The sequence below is a fragment of the Eleutherodactylus coqui genome, chromosome 5, assembly GCF_035609145.1.
Source record: "Eleutherodactylus coqui strain aEleCoq1 chromosome 5, aEleCoq1.hap1, whole genome shotgun sequence".
NCBI classification, from domain to species: Eukaryota; Metazoa; Chordata; class Amphibia; order Anura; family Eleutherodactylidae; genus Eleutherodactylus; species Eleutherodactylus coqui.
Window position 1 is genome coordinate 182099352 of NC_089841.1, and position 18400 is coordinate 182117751.

Below are 18400 nucleotides of genomic sequence, written 5' to 3' on the forward strand. Positions count from 1 at the left end.
CTATGTTACATGGTTAAAATCCATAAAAAGTGTCTGTTCCTTAAGATACAAAACAGTCTGGTCCTCAAGGAGTTAAAGTGCAACCAGGCTAAAACACAGGACTCCTTTTTGCCTGGAAATACCGACTCTTCCTATGGCCTCTGTTTGGCGGCATTGGTATTCTTGAGTACATGACAATCAGGGGCGTAACTATGTAGGGTGCATGGAATGCGGTTGCACTCGGGCCCAGGAGACTTAGGGGGCCCATAAGGTCTCTCTTCTCCATATAGGGAGCTCAGTACTATGAATAAAGCATTATAGTTGGGGGCCCTGTTGCAGGTTTTGCATTGGGGCCCAGAAGCTTCAAGATTACGTCTCTGTGTAGCATGGTTTAGGTATGGGTACAGGTACAGATACAGACAGAGGGGGGGCCCCAGCTCACCTTTTGCATCAGGGCCCCTGAGCCTTTACTTACGCCCCTGATGACAATAATGCAGTTATGAGTATACAGGAACTTCATCATCAAGACTATAGGTAGATTAGTATCCAGGAAATGAAAGAGCAGACTATCTTGTCTTAAGATTTAGTTACAACTCCTTAAGAATCACTTAATCAACTGCTATGTCTCTTTATTAGTGTTTTGAATTTGTAGAAACATTTTGCTTCTGTGTTAAAGAAAGAAAAATTCTTGAACATTCAAATTGTAACCATTCCATTTAGTTGTAAAACTACAGGCACCATCCTCTTTATTTATGCCTTAAAACATGAGCATTCCAGCACTTTCCTGTTTGTATGCTCTATTGAAGTAAAAATTTGAAACTAAAATTCAATTAGCAATCAGTTGATGAAATAAAACGAAAAATGACCTAAGAAAATCTCATTAACAACACAAATAAATTGCAGATAGTTAATGCAATTTTCTACACTGAACTGATCCTATCTGCTATGGCTTCTGCACAGTAAGCAATTTAGAAGTAACAGTCATTTAAGGCGGCAAAACATGGAATGCCAATAATGTAGGTTAAGGAAATGCTTAATAATTTCACCACCTGGACTGTTGTACTTCCAGTAATCATGCGTGGCTTCATAACTGTTCATTACTGAATCTATAGGCCGGTCCATGATAAGGGGTAAGTAATATAGTTATCTGCCTAGTGTGTAGCGGATTCCTTTGTCCAAGGGAACAGATCACAATGCCCCAATCAGCAGTCATGTAGAAAGATGCAGCTGTCAAAAGACTTCTGAATCAGAGAATGGAGTGTCCTCCCTCAGCGGTAGTCCCATTCTCTTTTTCCATAGCAATCAATGCAAAAGTCGAAAGCTGCATTTAAACAATCTTTAGGGGCTGCTTACTACTGTCAGTGAAGAAGGGCAGTGTCAGAGACAGGCACAGAAGAGTCACTATTTGTTTGTCTTAAGTTTGGATGCAATCACAGCTTTGAACAAAAGTGAAATTCCTTTTACATGACTGTTCAAGTAATAAATAAGTTGTCTGTTCTTTATGCACGGCCATTCAACTGGACAAACTTACATCAAATTTGCCACATTGGTAAATCAGCCACTTTAGAAGGATTTTAGACTAGATTTTAGCTCTGTAGGGCCTATTGTTCTTGACATATTCATAAGAAATATGAATACAAACCGAACAGTCAAAGGACTGGACCAATCTGCACCAAATTTGCCAAATAGGTCAATCAGGTGCTTCGGAAGGTTTTAGTTGTCTAGGACCTACCGTTCTTGAGATATTTGCAAATAAATAGGAATTCAAGCATAAATTTTAAAAGGATTGTCTGCCCTGTGCCTAAATGTTTGGTTGGTATCGGGTGTTGCGACCCCATAATCACAATTTATTACATTCTTCATCCTCCACTCACCAAAATATTACTATAAGAGGCTCAAGCCCTACAGGTTGTCGGGCATTCCCACTCCTCTTCCCTAACACCTCCTCCATCTTTCCACCCCCACTTTCCTCAAATTTTGCTATGCTATTAAGTTAAGGTCTTCGTGCGACTGGCGTGAGTGTAGACCTATTTTTTTAATTTTATTATTGTTAGTGTTTAATAAAATAGAAGAACTATATAGTTTGAGTCTAATAAGGAATTCTATCATATAACTATTGAGGCATATCTTGAAAGTAAACTGATTCCCTTATGTACCTTGTAGTTCTTCAATAAAATACTTTTGAACCATAAAAGGATTGTCTGGCTACTGGGCAACCCCACTTCAATAGGACCCCCTGTATTAAAATAATAAAGTTAACTATACGTACCCCTCCATGGCTGCCAGGATCCAGTACTGCAACCCCTTGCTGTGGTCCCAGTGATTGTTGTGACAGGTGATGTCACAGGAAATCAGATGACTGCTGCAGCCAATGAGAGGCTGCAGTATCGCGTTTCTGAGCTCTCTGCATCATGGCGCTCAAGATGTGAGTGCCAATGCCAAAAGAATGAGCACTGACCTCATAGGGTCCCATTGAAGCAGGGTTGTCCATTAACCGGACAACCCCTTTAATTAAAATCTCTTTGCAACACCACTGGTGAGACATCAAAGTTTTAACCGCAGACAAACATAAAAGAGTTACATGAAACAGATCTGTGCAAAGCCTAGTAATTTGACTAGCAATACATAATAAGGAAGCCATGTAGCCTATAATAAAAACAAATATGGCTTCATGTTACTACTTTTGCTAGAAAAAGTGAAATGCATCTAGAACATTTAATGTGTTTAACCTAAGTTTGTAACAGTAGTGCTGCTGGGCAATAAAGGGCCAGTAAAAGTAAATGGCTTTTCCTTTATTAAAGCCCAGGTAATGTTGTATTGAAGGGAAGGTGCCCATGCATGCATTATTTACTTTGTAGTTTGTCGTACACAGAAATGTGAAGCATAAACCAAATTTGGCACAGCCATAAACACAGCATCCTAGTTTACATTCCTACATGCAATAGAGAAAGATGAGGTTTATGGACCGGAAAAGTGAGCACACTATATTTTATGGAATCCCTTAAATATTGAATAAACTGACCCTCTCGGCTCTTAAATAGCGCTCTCATCAGAGCCAAATAATAGGCTTTATATTTTATATACTCATTATGTAACGGATAAATGCACATTTTATATTATATTCTAATCTTAGAATTTTACAATTTTTTCCTTCACATTTCATCTATTATTTGGTTTAAATGCTCATAAGCATATACACATGCATTTAGTAGAATCCTCCAGAACCAATTAAACCAATTAAAAGGATGAAAAGGCATAATAGTAGTCTTTTAGCCACCTCATGCACAAAGGGACATGAGAACCCATCCCCAAATCACTCTGGGGAAAGTACTTCTCTAACAAGTTAGAACATTATGCATGAGAAGACCGCGAATCTTAGATGGGAGGACAGCGCTCTGACAATGATGTGGAAACAATAAGCAAATGGGACTCTGCAAAGACAAACCATTACACCTCTCGTCCTAGGTGGCTTTCATAAAGAAATTAGTGGAAAACTTGGATAAATAACCCAGTTTGGGCTGGACATCCACACTGGAGAGTGCTAATGTTCGTCCCAAGGGTCCAAAAGCTCTTGGTCACAAGTAGTACAGCATCAAAAGGAAAAACCCCATATAAACCAGTGCTCAGGGTTAGGAAATGCGTTGCAGGTGTGGAAAATGGCGCCGGTGATGGAGAAGCTTCACACCAGTACAGTTAGACAAACAATGCTTTACTGAATGTATGATAAAGAATAATATGACAATAACATAGAACAGTATTATATGGATACAATGCAAACGATTGCTAACATTTGATTAACACTATAACTTAGTCCCTGCCTTACAATTAGGGTGCCATTAATGTTGTGCAAGCAATGTAAAATTATCAGACTCAATAAATGGTTTATCCTGGCCATGGGTAAATAGCTCCATGGATGGTTGAAAATGGGAATCTCCTCTGAAGTAACTTAGTCTTGCAGGAGCTTTGGTTAACCAAATGTCTAATTTCACTAACTCAAATATGAAGTCACTGTCCTCTGAACAAATTATTTGCATAGTACCTTTGGAGAGGCTGTAGAGTGATGCAGTCAAAATTATTTTGGGGAAGAGCCTGGGTGATAGTAATCATGATTACACACCACTAAAACTTGATTAACTAGATACTGTCTGTCAGTCTATCTGCTTTCACTAATGGTCTCTCTCTCATTAAAAATTTGGCACTTGTGATTGGAGATTGCAGCTACTGTTGCCTTGGATGATCAGCAGGCCTCCCACTGGCATTCACATCACAACAGTTGGGTAATGCCCCTCCAGGAATCCGAGTTGCGCTCTCTCTTCCTGGTACAAGGAAACCCAACTCTACAACAGCAGTGGGGCAGCTCACTTCTCACAAGGCTCTCTGCTGTCTGCAAAAACTATTGAGTCACACCAGAGCCTGCCCTTTATACCTAACCCACCAGCTAATCAGCAGGCAGCTCAGTTACTGTTAGTCCACAGCAGCAACGTTAGAGTAAAAAAAGGCACAGTTATATGACCTCTCCCTGAAGGTCCTGTTAGGAACATAAACAAAGTACAGCAGTAATATTCATAGTTACATTTACAAAACAAGAAAGTCAGGGGCAAGAAGGGTAAAGTTCCACTTCTGTGGGAGGAAGGGGTCATCACTAACCCACCAAAGAAACCAGGATCACTTGTAAAGTACTATCTACTTGTACCAGGTCCAGGCAAAGGGCAAACTTCACTCACAGTGAGTAAATCGCAACTTTATTGTGGTCTTGAAAATATTCATATATCCAAATACAACATATTTCCAAGATTACAATAGTAATTTGGCTCATTCACTATGAGCATAGTTTGACTTTTGCCTGGCCTTGATATGGGTAGTTCATATTCTACAAGCGACCCTGGATTCTATGTGGGGTTAGTGATGGTCACTTCCTCCCACAGAAGTGTATCTTTAGCCTTCTGTGGGTAAAGATACACTTCTTTACCCATATACATGCACATTATATGTGGGAATGGAGTCAATGAAAGTACATTGATTTTCATTGATCCATTCACACTTGCGTATATTCACTGTATATAATACGCACATAAAAAAAGAATGCACCATGTTCTATTCTACAGCAAATTACGCGCGATAAAGCCCTTTTGCTCTATATGGGTGCAAAACAAGGAAAGTAGAAAAAGAGAAGAAACCTGGAAACATGTGTGAGATACGCTGTCATGCACAAGTATACGCGATCACAATCGCGATGATCGCAGCTCTATATACAGGTAAAACGCTGTGTTTTAATTAACATACGCTTCTGTGAGCTTGCCCTAAGTATGAGCGCAGGCTTATATGTGTTTTTTCCCTTTCTAATGAAGAACTGAAACAAACTTTGGCTTATTAATTAAACCATTAATGATTCACCACTGAGAGAGAATTTTTTGTGCATTTTGTTATATGAAACCTTGTAGCTAAGAGTATAACCATAAACCTAGGTAAAATGTTGAGTTGTGTAATTGCTTGTCTACCCTGTTTCCCTGAAAATAAGACATACCCTGAAAATAAGACATAGCATGATTTTCCAGAATTTTTGAGGATGCAAAATGATTTTTCAGGCTTTTTGAGGATGCTTGAAATATAAGCCCTACTCCAAAATTAAGCCCTGCTAACAGTTAATTTAAAAAGTCAATTTAAATAGTGTACACGCAGCTATACATGTAAAAACGTTAAACCTTTTTTAACAAAATTAATATAAGACACTGTCTTATTTTCGGGGAAACGCGGGTAGCATTGAAAAATTTGCATATTATGCAATTTTCTCTCTCTAAACAATAGACAGATGAAGCAGAGCTAAACGTATGCTTTGACTGTTGTCGTGTACCATGATAATTCTGTAGATTTTCCTGCAGTCTAATTGAAAATCACTGCTAAGGGAGTCTGATGGAACCCCGAAGAACTCCATTATAAATCAATGGAATCTATCAAAATTCATTGGGATCCATTTAAAGAAACGTTTTTTTTTTAAAGCTGTAATGCTTCAGTTAGGTACAGAAGACATGATTGTTATGTGAGCACTGTATTGTTAATATTCCACAAATTAGGATTTAGTTTACTTTATAATTTAGGTTAATCTCTAATCTTTTACAGCCAGAGGAGAAGCAGAAGGCATCTGCAGGATTTGAACAGCTCCAATCTGCTATGGAGGTTTTGGGATTCACGGTGAATGAACAAAAAGCTATTTGGCATGTTCTAGCTGGTATCTATCACCTCGGAGCAGCAGGTGCATGTAAAGGTAAAGCACAAAATTTATCGCCTCAGTTCTATTATCTTGCCAGTTCAATGCGTGTAAACAAAGGCACTGAATATACCGACATATTCTGGTGCTGATGGAGCTTAAGCACACAAGTCTTTGTCTAGTTAAAGGGGCTGTCCAGTTACTAGACCACATTTCCTCTGTGGGTCCAGCTGGGCTAAAATAATAGAAGGAGCTGTACACATGCACCCGAGCCTTGCTGTGGTCCCAGTGTTTGTTGTAGAGGATGACATCACCGGCTGTCACATGATTGCTGCAGCCAATCAGAGACTGCAGCATCATTGTTCTGAACTCTTGGATTGGCGTTCACATTCTGAGCACTAGGATGTCAAGAATTCAGAACGATGACACTGCAGCTTCTGATTAGGTACAGTATTCAGGTGACAGCTGGTAATGTCATCCTTCACAACAAATGCTGGCAGGATGGCGGAGCTGTAGCTCTGGATTGCGGGAGCTGAGGACAGTTAAGTCCAGCTACTCTTGTTATTCTAGCACAGCTGGACACACAGAGGAAATCTTGTCTGGTAACTGGACAACCCCTTTAAGCCTTCATCTATCAGATGGTTTCATTCTACTATCATCATCGTCTTCCCCATCACCATCATGATGATAATGTGCTACTGTAATGAAATTGCTGTTTAGGGATTTTTTTCACATAAATATGTTTCTATGGTGGACTTCTTCGCTACATTCCATCTTGTAAGAGATTGTTACAAACACAAAGGCACTCATGTATCAAATCTGTCTCAGAGGAACGTATTCGTGTTACCAAAGCAACCAATCCAGCTGGTTCAGCGTTTCAGTCCAGATTTAATTTCATTTATTGCAATAGGAAAATGAAACATGGACTGCAGCAACGTCACTTTTCCATGCAAGTTTTGATACATGAGGCCCAAAGTGCAGTCATTGCATCATTTTAAGCAAAAGAAAGACTTGAACTGTCAGTCTGTATTTCATTCTATGCTGTCTATATCCTGCTGTGTAATATTAGATGGGGTAAAACACTTTGTATTTCAGGTTAAAGAGATTTTTGGGACTGAAATAAAAATTCTATGGGCAAGGAATGTGTTAAAATAAAATAAAATATCTATACTAACCTTCGGCGTCTGCTGCTCCAATCCCGGAAGAAGCTGCAGCAGTCATGTGCCATTCATTGTGCATGTGACCACTCATCCAATCACAGCCTTCAGCAGTCTCATTGCATTAGTGGCGCTACCACCACTGAAGCTTGCGATTGGCTGAGCAGTAACATGCACAGTAAATGGCACATCACCAATGCAGCTTCTTCTGGGAGAAGAGAGACAGGGGTTGGGGCTTCTGCACTGCATTGGAAGGCGATGTAAGGTGGTGATTATGGGTTATTTTTATATTAACTCTTGCATTGCTCCTAGAAATTTTTTCAAGTCCCATGAAGCCTCTTTGATGGCACCAGACATTAAACACATTTTTGACCTCATGGTTGGTTATTGTCATCTATAGAAAATGCTTCCTTATGATATTAGGATTGCAGTGTTGGGTTGTGCTGAATGGGATTGGAACTACAGTATTGGATTGAGCAGTTCAGATATAGAAATGTTTTGACAAAAGGGATAAATGCAGTTTTTGTTTTGTATTCCAATAGAATAATGGCCATATTTCTGATTCATTTTAACCCTCTAATCGTCCCAGGACAGATATGTACGTCTTGGTTTAAAGAGTTCTACATCATTACTTCACTGCATGACAAAATATCAAAGTAGTCAGAACTTCAAATTGCATAAGCAATAATGATGTAAAGCTCTCCTTAGATGTTTCATTCTTTGAGATATTTAAAGAACTCTACCAGGAATCCTGTGCTGGATCCTTTCTATGCCCACTGCTATTTCACACTATATTTACCAGGATATCCAAGCTCCAGTGTTGAGGAGCATCTCTCCTGCTGTGGGATGGAAGATGATAGCCTGCTATATAGCAAAATATTCGACCAGCGTTCTGGTGACTGAGTGACACAACCAGTTGAAACATCTACTTTCACTGGGCCATTGTGACCTGGTTATTCTATTTCAACATATTTCAGAACTAAAAATGTATCACTACAGCACTTTAAATACTCCAGTGACATTGGCTTGCTCTCTCTCCGAGAATGTGGTGTTTGCACCATTGATTCAGCGTATTACAGGTAACTAGAGATGAGCGAGTATACTTGCTAAGGCACATTACTCAAGCGAGTAGTGCCTTAGCCGAGTATCTCCCCGCTTGTCTCTAAAGATTCGGGGGCCGGCGCGGGTGACAGGTGAGTTGCGGCGGGGAGCAGGGGGGAGCCGGGGGGAGAGACGGAGAGAGAGATCTCCCCTCCATTCCTCCCCGCCTGCCCGAATCTTTAGAGACGAGCGGGGAGATACTCGGCTAAGGTACTACTCGCTCGAGTAATGTGCCTTAGCGAGTATACTCGCTCATCTCTACAGGTAACCAAACTATATGCACAGATGATTTGTGGGTGATTAGTCTTTTTTTTTTGATACTTGGGTCATTACTTCAGGCACGGCATTATCAATATACATTGTATTAGTTTTCCATTCAATAAAAGTAATTATATGAAAAACTAAAAGTCCAAGATAATTAATTATTCACATTAGTAAATCTTCAGGATAATTGCTCTCAGATAAATAATATACAGCTTAAATGTAGCATGGACTGATGTTTATGAGAACATTTATTCTTCATTTGACAGAACTGTAAAATGTCATTTAAACTTGGATTGAACATAAGAGCACTCGGTAGATGAAGTAAATAGCACGTTTGCATCTGAATGGGGTTGGTGAAACTGCAGTGTATGACTTAAGATGAAATTAATCAAAATATAATTGTATATGACACATCCACTTTCACTCTATTGTTGAAATGTGTGATCTGCAGCAATAATCCAGCACTTAACGTATATTACAGTCATATCTGCCTATTCATTATAGAATATATACATGACTATAGAATCATCATGATGTTCTGATGTGAATAAAATAACAATAGGGACTTGTTACTGAGAGTTGCTTACCTCTGCTTTGTGAATGGGACAACTAAATTAATGAATTTCCATGCTATAGGTTTGCAATTTCTGTGTTTAAGTGTAGATGAAGAGTGTCCAGTATGAAACAAATTTGATGCTCCCGTATAAAGCTGCCATTACTTATTCCTTTCAACCTGTATTTATACTGGAATGGTATTAAACACTGGCGTAGCTATAGGGGATGCGGTTGCACTCGAACCCAGGAGCCTTACGGGGCCCATAAGGCCTCTCTTCTCAATATAGGGAGCCCAATACTATTAATAAAGCATTATAGTTGGGGATCTGTTACAGATTTTGCATTTGGGCCCAGGAGCTTCAATTACGTCTCTGCATTAAGGGGTTAAGTGAAGTTGGGGGGCCTCAAGATAAACTTTTGTACCAGGGCCGATGAGCCTTTAGCTGTGCCCCCGGTATTAAATATGTTATGTACAGTACAGAGCTAAATTCTGTGACGATACTAGAATGTATACAGTACATATACAGGGGCAAAAGTATAGTGGAAGCAGAAGATGCAGCCCTCAGGCTTTAGGGGGTCTATAAGAGCTCTCTTCCCCATATCAGGAGACCAATACTATAAATGACCCATTATACTTGGATGGAGATGGGGGGGTGAAAGTTTTTTCCCTGGAGTTCAGCAACTTCAAATTACGTCTCTGTCCTTGACTTCAACCTTCCACTGTCTAGCCAACATTACACTGGTAAAACCCAAGAAGAATTGTACACCAGCCACTAGGCTTACACATGGTAAGTTCAACTGCATTGATTCAGCCAGGATGAAGTGATATAGTAGAGTAAGTGCGAGACGTATGCATATCAGTTTCTTTTGCGAATTACAGTTTATAGGAAATAAGAAGCCTTTTAGAATACTTTGCAAAACTGTAATCAGGAGCAATCCAAGTGTGACTCTGCAAAATCAATAAAGCATCAAAGGAAAAATGAAGCAGAAAATGATATTGACGTCTTAACATATTAACATTTGTGCTTCATATAAGAAAGGTGACCTGAACATTAGCAATTACTGCAACCCACTGAGATCTATCTATATATTAGCTTCATCATTGAGATAGCGCCATGCAATATTCATTCAGCCACGTAACCATAAGGAATTCTCTAAATGCCAAAATCCCATCATAAAACTATAAATATGGAATTTATATCTTAAATGGGTTAAACTGATTCCGGGTGCTTATAGATGCAGTTGAAAACAATAAAATTACTATTCAGTGATGCTATAATATGGAAGGACAGGAATGGAATCATATTATAAAGTGAATCTAATAATACTATGCGTTTCCAGAATTTACACGGCAGTTCTTGCTTATGGGAAGAAGTAGCAGTTGGCCTGAGGAAAAATATTTCAAGCTAGCATCTATCTCTTTCTCTGTCTAGGTTAAAGTTTAGCTTCTTTTGTAAAACAAATATCCTTCATTACTCCCTTCTATTACCACCCACTATATACAGCACGGATACTCAACTAATTTTAGTAAAGGTCCACTTCTTACCTCAGTCTGCCGTCATCTGAGGTTCCATCAGAACATCACATCATCATGAAATACAGCGACGTTTCGACCGTTACATAGATGGTCTTTGTCAAGCTTCATGAAGCTTGACAAAGACCATCTATGTAACGGTCGAAACGTCGCTGTATTTCATGATGATGTGATGTTCTGATGGAAATATAAGTCTTTATTGCACCTGAAGATCTGGACTCTGCAGCCTATTTTTCCTTTTTACTCCTTCTCAATCTATGGGATTAGGATTCAATCCCAGTTAGGCGTGCAGGACACTACATGTGGAAGAACCCCCCCCCCTTATGGGTTATGGTGAGTGCTGCTGAAAAGAATTTTCCTTTATCTGTCATCTGAGGTTCCACTTACAGGCATCCAAATAGGCCTTACGGTGTACTAAGGTAGCAGATCTGGGTACCAAAATGTATGGGAACTTTGCTGTAGTACTAAACTTGGCCACTGCAGTGAGAATGGAGCTGTCTGCTTCATGCAGAAATCAGCTCAATGCATCACCACAACGGTCTGGAGAACAGCTGATCTGTGGGGATTCTGGTCTGCTATTGATGATCTATTTTAAGGAGAACTTGACAGCCTCTTTAATTTAGCAGATTTTCTTGTTTAACTAAATAAATCTTAATAATAGACTTTTATAGCCCATTCATGGCATAAGTAGGATTTAGGCTGGATTCACACGAGCAAGCATAATATTGGCCTGAGAAACTTGATATTGCACTTGTAAAAATGTGATTGTTACTGCGAGTGCGATTTTTAACTCGCCCATAGCAAATAGGGAGAGAATTGGATGTGCTGCATTTTCTGTCTTGCAGCATGGGAAAATCGCCCGTGTGAATCCAGCTTTAACCCTTTCCAATCCACTGTCTGACGTCTGAAGACATTCTGATTAAAGGCTGTACAGCTCCGATGTCGAAAGATGTCCGGCATGGTATTCTTACTGTATAATACTGGCCGCTCTGTTGTCGGGGGCCTCTCCAGCATGTCACATACCGCAGTACTGGCTCTAGCCAGCAGATGGTGCCATTGTATAATGGCAGAAAGAGAAAGCCCCCTAGAAAACCCTGAATCCAAAATTGGATTGCAAAGGGTTAAAGTTTCTGTCTGACTATTATCTGCAGACTTTATCAGCTGCTACTGGAGTCTCATATTTTCCAGCAATGACATAGAATGTCCTCATTCTTCATTGTTGAGGAAAATGACTCTGACACCCATTAGTGTAAATTAGGACTAGATAGAAATTTCAGAACAAGAAAGATACAGACTTTTTTATCAGCTCGAGTCTTTTTTGAGATTAAAGCTTTTAGCTCCATACAGAGATATGCTGCTGTGTTTTTCTGACCTTAATGCCAGGTAACAGATGATAAACACTTGGACTGCTTATTAAATTCTGACCCAATATGGATCTTGCTTTGTTTTTTCCTGTCTGTTCACAATGCAGCTACAGTGTATTAATGGAGTAAGGTGTATCACAAAGCAACTAAAACTGCTCTATATCTTACTGTAGCCAAATATGTTAGAATGGCCATAATAATCCTAGCTACTTTACAAGCATTAGCATACTAAATGGTTGGCATCACCATTTGTAATGATGTCTCATTCATTTGATTTGTGTCTGAAGACTTTTATTTAGTGGAATGAGGAACGCTCGTTATAAAACAAAGGCATTGGGTATTTCAAATACAGTTATACCTCTACTTTCGTCGCCTTCCAGTTTTGCCAATTCTTCAGTGCAAAATCTTGCCTCTTCTTTCGTTGCTTGCTTCTAGTTTTGCCGGCAGCTGCTAGTCCACGTTAGTCCTCGCTGCTGACATCACAGCCATTCATGGATTGCTCCAATCATAGTCATTCATAGATGGACGGCTGTGATTGGAGCATCCAGCGCTGGCTGTAATTGGCTATGCAGGCTGTCAATCAGAGCAATCTCTTGCTGGAGGCGGGGGATTTCAATCCCCCATCACTATTAAGATGCTCTGCCGGCTTGACAAGCCTGCGCAGAGCTGTGGAGAGCAGCACCCAGGACACCGACAGCACCTGCTAGGTGAGTATATTGATTTTTTTTCTCTCAGACAGTGTAGCAAGGGCATTTAGGTCTGCCAAAAACGCAGTACCAAGTTGTTCCGCGTTTTCGGCAGCACTGAAACCGCTGCCCATTCATTTCAATGGGCGATGCATGGCCTAAAACACTTGTGTGAACAGCCCCATTAAAATTAATGGGAGTGTTGTACAGCGTTTAGCACTGCGCTGAAAAGGCAGCGCTAAACGCTGTACAAAAATGTGGTTTGGTGTGTTTTTTGTGTTTTTTGAAATGTCTAGAATGAATTAAATGGATTTACATTGATTGATTTCTATAGAAATAATTACCTCTAATTTCATTGGTTTCAAGTTCAGCCGATTGCTTTGTCTCTTCCTCTACAGTTGCGCCTCTCAGCATTCCTCTTTGTTATTATACATTCAAGGATGTACCAGGATTTCACAGAACTTAAGTTGAAATTTATTAAATCAACATTTCGCCACTTCATGAAACCTTCATTGTGGGACCTCAACAGACGATTGCTGAAAAACTGTACATTTTACGGTGGTGGCTTGTGTGTTTGATTGAGAGAGAACGAAAAAAAGGGGGGTTGGTACAGTGTTAGCCAGTAGAGCACAGTGTGATTGTTCTCAGTGAGAGAAACCAAGTATTCTTGTAGATATAATACCTTTTAATGGCTAACAAAAATACATAATGTTACAGCAAGCTTTCGGGTCTTCTATCGATCCTTCATTAGGCTTCGTCAGATCCTTTATTTTAGCCTGATGTAGGATTAATTGAAGACCTGAAAGCTTGATGTAACATCATGTATTTTTGTTAGCCATTAAAAGGTGTCATATCTACAAGATTACTTGGTTTCTCTCACTGAGAACAATCAGACTTTGATTGAGAGAGGTAACTTTGCACCACTTGTGTGGATGTAGATAATGTGAGGCATGATGTTTTCTGTAGATGCTATGGTGATGATGAGTGCGTGTGAGGCATAGTGTGTAGTGGTGCATAGTGCATGCATATGAGGGCAGAGATGTTTTGATAGAGAGGGAGAGATAGAGAGAAAGACAGAGAGAGAGAGAGAGAGAGAGAGAGAGAAAGAAACACTCGGCACCCAGTGGTCTCCCATTGTAGGCAATGGGGTTCGTTACTCGAGTAGGGCTCTCGAATTTTACAAAAAGCTTGACTCGAATAACGAGCACCTGAGCATTTGGGTGCTCACTCATCTCTAATTAGCAACCGAAAGGGAACCTGTCATGTTGTTTGCGTAGTCTCCCATTGTAGTCAAAGGGGTTCATTACTCGAGTAGGGCTCTCGAATTTTAAGAAAAGCTCGACTCGAATAACGAGCACCCGAGCATTTGGGTGCTCGCTCATCTCTAATTAGCAGCCGAAAGGGAACCTGTCATGTTGTATGCGTAGTCCCATCGGTAGACAACATTGTATGGAGAAGAAGCTGAGCAGAATGATATATAGTTTAGTGGAAAAAGATTCATTATAACCGTATTTCTTTCATTTAAATCCCTGATTATTCTATTCTTAGGAGCCCTGTGTTAATTAGTGATTGACAGCCTCCCATGTATGACTGTTCATGGAGAAATAACTGTCAGTCACTGATAGGACCATCCACTGGACTTCTAAGCCCAGAATGTACAGTGGTTTAAATGAATAAGATACAGCCCTAATTCTAAAAAAAATGGGATGCTGTGTAAAATGTAAATAAATGTAATGAGAAAAAGAATACGATGATTTGTAAATCTCATATAACCATATTATATTCACAATAGAACATAGAACACATATCTGCTAATGAAACCAGACAGAGTGCCCCTTTAATTCGAACTTCTCATTCCCGCCTCCAAGACTTCTCCAGAGCAGCACCGGTCCTCTGGAACGCACTACCAAAGGCTACCTGAGCAATCCAGGACTCGCAGAACTTCAGGCGTGCTCTAAAAACGCACCTCTTCAGGGAGGCATACCGCATTCCCTAAACAAACCTCTCTGTACTCCGCCTGATAACATGCTCCCTGACCTACTGACTGCAATCCCTGCTAGCCATTATAAACCGCTCCTGCAGTCACACCGTTTCTGCCGTCACACGGCTAAATGTCTGACCATTGTCTATGTGTATAGCATCGCTCACTCTCCACCTCGCCATACCGGGCACATCTCCAGCCCCTTTACCCTCTGTATCACCCCATTACTTGTAGTATGTAAGCTCATTGGAGCAGGACCCTCACCCCTATTGTTTCCATCAACTGATTACTATATGTAACCGTGGTTCTGTAATGTTTGTACTTTTGTCTTTCTGTATTCCCCCCTGTCTATGTAAGCGCTGCGGAATATGTTGGCGCTATACAAATAAAGTTTATTATTATTATTATATCAGAAGCTGAAAGTGAGACATTTTTCCAATTCATTTTTAAAAAATTAACTTATTTAAAAAATCAATGGCAGCAACACATCTTACAAAAGTTGCAACAGGGGTAACAAAAGGCTGGAAAAATAAGTGGTACTAATGAAAAACAATTGGAAGGTCAATTTTCTACTAAGTTACATGAATGTATGTAAAAGAAAAGCATTATAAAGAGGCAGAGTCTCTCAGAAGCAAAGATGGTCCGAGGATCACCAACGTGTGAAAAGAAGATGCCATATATCACCAAAATCCCAAAACACCAGCAGCATGTTCTCTCTGCGTCAAAGCTAATTTAAAATGGACTGAGGCAAAATAGAAAGCTATTCTGTGGTCAGAAGAATCAAAATGTGAAATTATTTTTGGAAACCACTAACGCTGGGCTCTGTGGACTTTTCAGAAGAAGAACCCATGTGCTGAATTGGCCTCCTGCAATCCAGACTTTTCACCAATAGAAAACATTTGGCGCCTTATGAAATGAAAAATCGGGCAAAGACGACTCCAGGCAGTTGGGTAGCTAGAATCCTACATCAAACAAGAATGGGACAACATTCCTCTCCCAAAATGCCAGCAATTGGTTTCCTCACCTCCCAGATGTTTACAGGCTGTTGTAAAAAGCAGAGGGGATGCTACACAATAGTTGACATGGCCCTGGCCCAGATTTTTTGAGATGTGTTTCTGCCATCATTTTTTTTCACAGACACTGGAAAAAAAGTTTCTTATTTTTACGGACTGTTCAGAAATTTACTGTGTATGTCTAGGATTCAGTATGGGAAGAAGACAGGATAGAGGAAGCTGTGTGATACCCTGGGCAATGTTCTGCTGGGAACTCTGTGTCCTGGCATTCATGTGAAGGTTACTTTGACATGTATCACCTACCTAAGCATTGCTACAGACCGAATAGAGCTCTTTATGACAATGGTATTCCATATTGACAGTGTCAACTTTCAGCAGGATAAGGTGCCCTGCGACACTGCAAAAATTGCTCAGGAATAGTTTGTGGAACATGACAAAAAGACTTGGCCTCCAAATTTCCCAGATGATAATCTGTGGGATCTACTAGAACAAGTCTGATCCATGAAAGACTCCCCTTGAAACTTAAAGGGGTTGTCCCGTGAAAGCAAGTGGGGTTATATACTTCTGTATGGCCATATTAATGCACTTTGTAATATACATCGTGCATTAAATATGAGCCATACAGAAGTTATTCACTTACCTGTTCCGTTGCTAGCGTCCCTGTCTCCATGGTGCCGTCTAATTTCAGCGTCTAATCTCCTGATTAGACGCGCTTGCGCAGAAGGGTCTTTTGCCATCTCTTCGCTCCGTCACGAGCCGGTATTCTGGCTCCGCCCCCTTGTACGCGTCATCGCGTAGCTCCGCCCCGTCACATGTGCCGATTCCAGCCTCCTGATTGGCTGGAATCGGCACATGTGATGGGGGCGGAGCTACGCGATGACGCGTACAAGGGGGCAGAGCCAGAACGCCGCTGCTGCTGGAGCGCATGAAGGCCTCCTGGAAGCACGATGCACCGTGGGACGGGACAACACAGGCGCCATCTTAGCTGCTGAACTTTATAAGTTATTATTTCATCTCAACAGTAAGTAGGAAGCGGTTTTTAAATGGTTTAAAGGGCTGCTTTATGCCGGGGGGTGACTGGGGGAATGTGCAGATTTAAAATTTTGCGGTTTTGGCTCGGGACAACTCCTTTAAAGGGTTTAAAGGAAGCGTGCAATCAAAAAATGACTTGTTTAAAAGTATATTCCCATCTCAGCATTCCATGGCTGAGTTTAGAAACTCACGTCTATTTCCCGACTACCTTGCTAGGTGTTACGGAAGTAGCTGAGGTGGCAGCTTTAAGCTGTTTCTGTAGGACCTGGGGAGGTGGTCAGGAAGCAGCAAGTTTCTCATCTCAGCCATGAAATGTTGAGATGGGATTACCGCTTTAAATTGTTTATCTCAAACATATTTATAAAACATTTTTGTGTTTTTTTGGGGTTTTTTTTCCATGTCACTATGATTAAAAAAATCCTAATGCCATGCAGTTTTCACTCTGGCCATTAAGCTTAAGAGATCTTGTGAAGATCATGCCTCAACTGGTCAGAGCACAAGGAGGATCTATACAATATTATGCGGGTGGTTTTAATGTTATCGCTGACCAGTGTATGATGGTCGTATAAAAAAAAAAAAAAGGAAAAAAACCCTGCCATCACCTCATGTGCTTCTTACATATCTACTGTCATATCATTGTACTATGCTGAGAATCATAATTGGGCAGGTGAGGGTACAGGAACTGGCTCATCTCTAAAATTAGACAGTTAAGTCCCTTTTCTAGCTGGAAGCAAAAGCCAAAGAAGTGTCCCAAACAGTTTCTGACGGCGCATAGAGCGAGTCGGGAGGTACTTCAAAGGGAGTCAAAAAGGAAAAGCAGGAAGAGATGTCTATCAAATCCTAAAAGGTTCTGCGCTTTCAAAGGGCCTCCTCGGAGACTTGTTTCCTACCTAGCTTTGATTCATTTTTTATCCACGTTTTCTTTCATTTCATTTCTCTCTTTGGCAGAAGGCAGGGGGATCGATAACAGAGCAGGGGGTGCCAAGCTTCATTTTAATACACACTTATTTCAAGCCCCTACTGCTGCAGGGGACTGAAATATATTATTTGCCTCAATTGCTCTAACTATACTTTATATGACAATATAGTTAAAAACGGAATAATTAAATTTCTAAATCTATTTATTTTTCAAATGATCTTCCCAGTGTAAAACATCGCAATACATTCCATGCTCGGAATCTACTAATATTACCCCCTCCTGGTTTCATAGAAAGGAACCCTTTTTTTAACTAAAAGTCATTATATAACCAACTACAAAAACTGCGCTTCTTTATAAAATGAGGGTTGTCCGACACTTTTTACAAAGTGAAATTTTGAAAAACATATTTGCTCTACGTAAGCCAATTATTCTTCACATATTTCAGATTCTCTCCAAGTCTCAACTGACAGTTTAGAGGTATCTAGAAAGACAGCTGCTGTGTTTTAGGCTATTAGTGGGCTCGGATGCTCTTACAAATTGGCTGATACATAGAAGTGCATCAAAATGAATCAAAGCATTGTATAGACTTCCTATTTCCGTGTATGTATCA

General features: G+C 40.3%; 1 protein-coding gene across 1 annotated transcript in view; it reads left to right on the forward strand.

Moving 5' to 3' along the window:
* The window catches only part of MYO18B (myosin XVIIIB), a 529330-nt gene that overhangs the window by 117717 nt on the left and 393213 nt on the right, over window positions 1-18400 (forward strand). The window contains exon 13 of the mRNA XM_066603908.1: window positions 6097-6241. Within this exon, the coding sequence (XP_066460005.1) occupies window positions 6097-6241 (145 nt within the window). The remainder of the gene's footprint in view (window positions 1-6096; window positions 6242-18400) is intronic.